The sequence below is a fragment of the Corticium candelabrum genome, chromosome 15 (genome assembly GCF_963422355.1).
Source record: "Corticium candelabrum chromosome 15, ooCorCand1.1, whole genome shotgun sequence".
NCBI classification, from domain to species: Eukaryota; Metazoa; Porifera; class Homoscleromorpha; order Homosclerophorida; family Plakinidae; genus Corticium; species Corticium candelabrum.
In genome coordinates, this window is record NC_085099.1 from 3,141,842 (window position 1) to 3,149,341 (window position 7,500).

The following is a 7,500-nucleotide window of genomic DNA, read 5'->3' on the forward strand; positions in this document are numbered from 1 at the left end:
GAAACCAAATTGTCCGAATAATCAAAAGTCGGGATAAATGAAATGATGGTGCGGTGACTTCCTTGAGACTCAGTCATACATTGACAGTCAAGTACATAATAAACAAATAATTAATTAATTAATATACAGCAATATATTAGGTCAACATGTTTACACATTTAATGAGATGTAAAGTGCTCTATGGTTCTAATTTTGAAGTAGGTTCACACGTTTCCATGTTGGAATGACATCACGTGGGAAACATGTGAACGACACGTACGTTTTGGGTGGAAATAAATTCATCCGGATTATCAAAATTTCCGAATAATCAAGGTTGTACTGTAGTACCATCACTCACAGTAAAGTGTATTGTATTATCACCTCACACAGTACAGTGTACACATCGTTTCGCACTGTCACACACAACAGTAAACAGTGAAATTTAGTGACCGTCGTTTGCTCGTTTGATGTAATCAAATGCATTTCAAGCAGCAATTGCTCTGTTGCAGATGAGGCTAGTTTAATAGAACACACTGTTTACGTATTAGGTTACCACACATATTTTGGTTTATACCAACAAAGTGAACGTTTGAAGATGGATTTTGTTGCACCAAGTAACTGTCTGCTTGGTCTGCTGCATAAACCTCCAAGTTCCATTAGTTTTTAGTACCACAGGAGCACACAACAACCGTACTGACATCTCACCCTTTGTACATGAGCGACGGAGTCCTGTTGTTTCTTAATCGCCATAGCAACTAATCGATTCTCCATTTCTTTGTCAGCTACAACTTGGCTTTCTACTGCCATCAGTTCCTTCTTCTTCTTTTCCTGTATGTACACATTTCGCTATAACAATTAATAGAAAGTATTCGCACAATTTACCTTCATTTCCTCCATTTTCTGTAGAGATGCCTATGTAACGGAAAGTGTTAAATTTTGACTATCAAATGAGAGAAGATGAGTCTGACAAGAAATTGTTGTTCATCTTGCTGCATTTGTTCAACCACTGTTGTCTCCTTTTCTAAAGTTAGATTGAAGGTATGCTGAGATCACGAGTATAGAGAATGATAGAATGTATTTACTGTCAATTGGTGCTGGTGTCCAATGACTTGATGGAATGTAAGGAATCTCCATTACTAAATAGTGAATGTTACAAACAATCACATACGAAACTCTCGATTTTTAGTACCACACACATATACTTATACAAACATACACATGCATACACGCATGCATGCACACACACACACACACACACACACACACACACACACACACACACACACACACACACACACACACACACACACACACACACACACACACACACACACACACACACACACACACACACACATGGACAAAATGGACAAACAGATATACCCTTCGAAAAGTTCCAAAGATAGCACCCCTTGCCTATTTCTAGGTGGGGACCATGACGCTACTCGAAGTTTTTGGCTGCGCTGACGAAACCCTTGATGAGTAGTCAGAGCATCAAAGGGCACTGACTTTGGCGCAGCTGTGGGACTGGACCTTATGTCTACACGTACCCATATATAATATGTGATGTTCTGCCAAGCCAGCGGTCTAGTCAACCCCCAGTCAAAGACCAGGTAGTCATTTATACTTCTGAGTCGAGACAGGCAATTGTCTGTGAATTTCTTGCCCAAGAAAATTACGTCTGTACTCGTCCGGAAACCTACAACCTCAATGTCCTGGATGTTTCCATTCTCCAAATATGCAACTCTCTATCCAACTGAGCTACAGACGTCACACGAGTGCATGCATGCGTGCGCGTGCACACACACACACACACACACACACACACAACATTCTCACTGGCAAGCCTTCAACACGAACATCAACAGAGACACCATACAAATACACACACACACACACACACACACACACACACACACACACACACACACACACACACACACACACACACACACACACACAACATTCTCACTGGCAAGCCTTCAACATGAACATCAACAGAGACACCATACACACACACACACACACACACACACACACACACACACACACACACACACACACACACACACACACACACACACACACACACAAACAGACACAATACCTGAACACAGAAACTTCATAATAGCTTCTAAACCACTACGGGCAATTTCTACAATAAAATAACAACAGCATTAGACACACAAAAATTGCAAATACAAATAGAAAGTCGATCACCTTTAGAAGGAAATGACATCATTTGCTCATCAAGTAAAAGAGTCTCTAGTGTACGAACTTTGCACATTTCCTTTGGTACTGCAGTGAGACGCGGGTTGTCTCTCATATCCAAAGTGTTCAATTTTGTAAGATCTCCGATCTCACTTGGCAACGTCACGAGTCTGTTTGCTACGAAAGCAACAGTGCACAATAAATATCTATATGCAAGCTACAACGTTGAAAACGAATTGTAGCAAATGTGTATGCAATTTGATCTCTCTGATGTCCTATCCACCTGCCGCCATTTCTGTTCAATTGTGCGCCTGCTTTTTGTCTTCATTGACTCACTGCCGGTCTTTCCATAAAGTAATTGGTATACAAGAGCATCTTTGTTTACTTGGCAATGGTCCACAATGAAGCTATTTTTAATACAGATTGAAAAGCTGTGTGTCCATCCATCCGTCCGTCTGTCTGTCCGTCCATCTATCTGTTTGTTTGTCCATCCATCTGTCTGTCTGTCTGTCTCTCTGGCCATCCATCAGTCTGTCTGTCTGTCTGTCTGTCCATCAATCAGTCTGTCTGTCTGTCCATCCATCAGTCTGTCTGTCTGTCTATCCATCCATCTGTCTGTCTATCTGTCTGTCCATCCATCTGTCTGTTTATCTGTCCATCCATCAGTCTGTCTGTCTGTCCATCCATCAGTCTGTCTGTCTGTCCATCCATCAGTCTGTCTGTCTGTCTATCCATCCATCCGTCTGTCTATCTGTCTGTCCATCCATCTGTCTGTTTATCTGTCCATCCATCAGTCTGTCTGTCTGTCCATCCATCAGTCTGTCTGTCTGTCCATCCATCAGTCTGTCTGTCTGTCTATCCATCCATCCGTCTGTCTATCTGTCTGTCCATCCATCTGTCTGTTTATCTGTCCATCCATCAGTCTGTCTGTCTGTCCATCCATCAGTCTGTCTGTCTGTCCATCCATCAGTCTGTCTGTCTGTCTATCCATCCATCCGTCTGTCTATCTGTCTGTCCATCCATCTGTCTGTCCATCCATCTGTCTGTTTATCTGTCCATCCATCAGTCTGTCTGTCTGTCCATCCATCAGTCTGTCTGTCTGTCCATCCATCAGTCTGTCTGTCTGTCTATCCAGCCATCTGTCTGTCGTCATATATTTCTATACATCAAAGCTAATACATGTTAGACTAAAGTAACAGAGTCACAACTACAACATTTGTCTGTCTGTCTGTCTGTCTATCCATCCATCTGTCTGCCTGCCTGCCAAAGATTTATACTGTTATGTCTAACACATCTAAGTATACAGCAAGCATCGTAAGTAAAAAGTAGTAAAGTATAACTTACCGTAAACCAGAAATCCGTGCAAGGATTTAAACCATGCAAATCATGTGACCAAAACATCATCACACAAATTGAATTCACACTGTGCATAGACATGCACATGCGTATTCATTCCATCTTTCTCTCGCTGTTTCCCATAGATCCGTGTACGGCTTGATCCCAGAATGAAGATGAACAGGCACCAAACTTCTATGCATACAAGCTTTCTTTCTTGTTGTAGTTGTTGTCATGGTTGTCCAATATAAAACTGTTACCACTATACTTGAGTAAATATTCAAGCTGTGTTGATATCAACTGCAGAGCATTCTTGAAGCGCTCACTTGGGGCAAATTTGCACAGAAATTTTTGGTTTTATGGTAGCAACGAGACTAACCCTCTATCTGCCTATGTGCCTGTTCACAGTTTGTGTGCAAATCTATCCATCTGTTTGTCTTGTAAACACTTGAATGGTCGCTGGTTCAAATCAAACAAAAGCATGTGATTCTACAGAGTGACAGACAGACAGACAGACAGACAGACAGATGGACGGACAGACAGACAGATGGACGGACAGACAGACAGATGGACGGACAGACAGACAGATGGACGGACAGACAGACAGATGGACGGACAGACAGACAGACAGACAGATGGACGGACAGACAAACAGACAGACAGACAGATAGATGGACAAACAGACAGACAGACAGACAGACAGACAGACAGACAGATAGACTGACATCTGCCTATGCGTCTGCCCATGTTGTATCAAACTGTCTGTTCAAAGTTTGTGCGCAAATAAATCTATCCATCAGTTTGTCTTGTAAACACTTGAACGGTCGCTGTTTCAAACCAAACAAAAGCACGTAATTCTACATTTCTACTATCTAAGATCGTACATTTCACATTTAATCTTTCCAGTGAGTCCAACGTGCCAAGCGAGTGAGGCAGTTCTTTCAAATTATTGCCTTCCAGATTCAGATTCTTCAACAAAGAAACAAAACGTAAAACAAAATAAACGACAGTAATAGTACACTACGGCTAACTTGAAGACACGACATCGCACCAATATTTGCTGGCAATGATGTAAGTTTATTGTTGTGAAGATCCAGTACCTACAAATCACTTGCAATCAAGCTAGCCATCTCAAAGGTAATTGTACAACGAACTGTTCAACATCGAACCTTGACCAACAACAGATCCTCAACGTTCCCTCCTCCTTTTAGAGTCACCAAATTGTTGGTATGAAACAGAAGAACCTAAAAGATCAATGCAATATTGCATGTACACTATAGCGTGTGCATGCGTAAACACCCAGGAATGCAATAAAATGTATGAAGTCACTATGATTTACATGGTTGATATTAATTAATTTAATCATTTAATGCAATATCGCATGTACACTATAGTGTGCGCATGCGTAAATACCCAGGAATAAAAAATGTATGACGTCAGTATGATTTACATAGTTGATATTAATCATTTTTAGAATATCATTCATTCACAATTACCTCTTTTCTCAGCACTTTACACGTCGAGAACAATCCCGTCGGAAGCTGACAGCAATATACCATTAGAGTGATACCAAGACTTACGAAACGAGACGACATACGTCATACAGTTCGCAACCAACAAGGTCGACATTCGTATCAGGAGATTCTCTAACCTGAAGAAGACGAAAATCGCACAAAACGTTAATATAATGTAGGAAAATTACTCACTCACCACCCACAGTTTATGTGTTGTCCGCTCTTTTGCTTCTTTGCTTTGCTTTTTGCCGAAAAACCAAGACATGCCAGTGCTTGACGCAGTCCCGGATAAACAACCTCGAGGCTAGGACCACTAACAGCGCTATACAGTTTACTACACTGTACAGTCCTGCGGTGCGTGTTTTTCTCATTAGCTAATAAATGGAGAAACAACGATCGAATGAGCATCCCGTCTGCGGTTTTCACTCTTAAAATTAATTAGGCAGTGTCTAATTCGTTTAGCCACATTCACGTTCAAGAGAAAACATGACCAGCGCTGGATCCAGAAATTTTTGAAAGGAGGTTCACCGTTAGCAGTTATTTATAGCATTACTAATTTTCTCTTTTCTAATGAAATTATATGAAATTATTGAACCACGCCTATTGGAAAAGAGGGGGTAAACCCCCATAACCCCCCTCAGGATCCGGTCCTGCATGACAGTACTGTTCTCTAGTGACTAGAACATAAAATAATGTCATTTGCTAAATTCTTTGCCCAAACATTTGTGTTGACTTCCCCATACTAGACATATATATGTCTTATACTGGTGCCTAGTCACATCTGTCCGAATGTCGAGTCATGCGTTGAGTGTGTGACGTTATTAAGTTGATGACGTCACACCAACTTTTAGTCGTTGTGCCCCCTTCAGCCAAACTCTGGATCCGCTATTTATGGAAGGTTCCAAAGGGGCCAGCGGTTTCTAAAATTTTTAGAGCGTGGCAGAGGCGTCGCTCAATAGGGGCCTGGGTGGGCCATGGTCCCCCAATATTAGTAGGCGTGGCCGTCTAGACAATTGACAATAGACAATAATCCTAGCGCTGCGCCCCCCAATTTTGGACGTCCAGCGACGCCTCTGAGCGTGGCACACTTGTAATAAATATTGAAAATACATGTCTAGCCATGCAGTCTCTAGCTAGTATTCTGCAAACAGAACTTGATTGCATAGCGTCGCTTGGGCCTACCCTAGAGGGCATGTAGTGACAGCATGCACTAATTGACATTATTTTGTAACGAGCCAGTCGTATTACTTTTTAGCTTTTCGAATTTTATATATATATATATATATACTAGCTGATTAGCCTGGGCAACTTCCGTTAATTAACACAAAATACCGCGTCTATATAATTGGGGCATCATACAATTCGCGTAATGGGCGGAGAAAACACAAAATACCTGATAATATGTAACCCTGTTTAAGCTAGCGACCAAGCATTCGCTTGAAGCTGTTTCGACAGTCCCGATCTAGAAGAAGCTTTCGCGATCCGTCGACGGGCACATGTGCTGCATGTGCTTCAAGCCGGCCAGCAGCTTCGTCGTCTCTTTCCTGCTGCAATGTCAACTTTTGCGAACTACAAACGAACGCATAGATGCAAGGGACCTGCAGACTGTACCGCGAACGACCCTTGTTGTGACGTACCGTTTTCGCGTAAACGACGTTGTGCGCAAGCGCGTTTACTTTAATGGCTGTTCGTGAGCACTCGAGTCCGAGTTGCAGGCGGCATGTAGAGTTCTGGAGAACGGAACGAATAGTAGTTTTCAACACGCACACATGTGTGCTATTAGTGGACTACTAGTATGTCGGGGTTGGAATGGTACAGCTCTAGCCGTCGCCATGATTTCACAGACGGAGCCTGGTGAGACAACGTGCTGCGGACGGCTAACAGAGCTGCAGAGGTATTTCAGTGTCGACCTCGCGGTCATGACCGGCAGCTGCGCGGGTGTTCAGGATATGGAGGTGGGGATCGAGTACGGGTGTGTTGTTGTAGCAGAACGCACGGTGATGGAGGAAGGAATAGAAACCCCGGATGGAAAATTTCTTGCTCATGGAAATCCGGCAAAACGAGATGAAAATCTTAGTGTACTCATTAAATCCTCATTAGGGAAGTTGGACGGCAGTAGGGACTGGCTGGATGTTATACCTCATGAGGCACGGCTTGCTAGTCCTCGATATGCACAAGAAATCATCGTTAATGAAGTTTTTAAGAGCAAAACTGGATTAAAAAAGAAGGACTTATTTGCAATACTTGAAGGTAAAGAAGGTGTGGCTAATATTAGTTGCAGAACTTGGGATACCATTTTGACACAAGCGGCAGACGTAGCAGGATTGGTGAGTATCTCATGTGGAATAGTCAGCTGCACAGACGAGGCGAGGGCATACGAAAGAGATGCATACGAATTTCCTCGGCGAGACGAAATCAAAGTTGTCGTGGACTCGATCGGTAGCGTCAGAACTCTAACAAA

At 42.5% G+C, this 7,500-nt stretch overlaps 2 protein-coding genes across 2 annotated transcripts in view; one reads left to right on the forward strand and one right to left on the reverse strand.

Annotated features, from left to right (window-relative positions):
- LOC134190979 (E3 ubiquitin-protein ligase LRSAM1-like) overlaps positions 1–5,327 on the reverse strand; it is an 11,108-nt gene extending 5,781 nt beyond the window's left edge. Inside the window, exons 1-12 of the mRNA XM_062659536.1 lie at positions 5,236–5,327; positions 5,123–5,176; positions 5,022–5,066; positions 4,695–4,769; positions 4,557–4,625; positions 4,410–4,494; positions 2,200–2,367; positions 2,087–2,134; positions 1,062–1,115; positions 948–1,000; positions 862–891; positions 685–807 (exon numbers count right to left, since the gene is read on the reverse strand). Of these exons, the coding sequence (XP_062515520.1) occupies positions 685–807; positions 862–891; positions 948–1,000; positions 1,062–1,115; positions 2,087–2,134; positions 2,200–2,367; positions 4,410–4,494; positions 4,557–4,625; positions 4,695–4,769; positions 5,022–5,066; positions 5,123–5,176; positions 5,236–5,304 (873 nt within the window). The 5' untranslated portion in view covers positions 5,305–5,327. The remainder of the gene's footprint in view (positions 1–684; positions 808–861; positions 892–947; positions 1,001–1,061; positions 1,116–2,086; positions 2,135–2,199; positions 2,368–4,409; positions 4,495–4,556; positions 4,626–4,694; positions 4,770–5,021; positions 5,067–5,122; positions 5,177–5,235) is intronic.
- A 1,544-nt stretch (positions 5,328–6,871) lies between these two features.
- LOC134190923 (uncharacterized) overlaps positions 6,872–7,500 on the forward strand; it is a 2,000-nt gene continuing 1,371 nt past the window's right edge. The window contains exon 1 of the mRNA XM_062659465.1: positions 6,872–7,500. This exon is cut by the window's right edge and continues 249 nt beyond it. Coding sequence (XP_062515449.1) covers positions 6,872–7,500 — 629 coding nt within the window.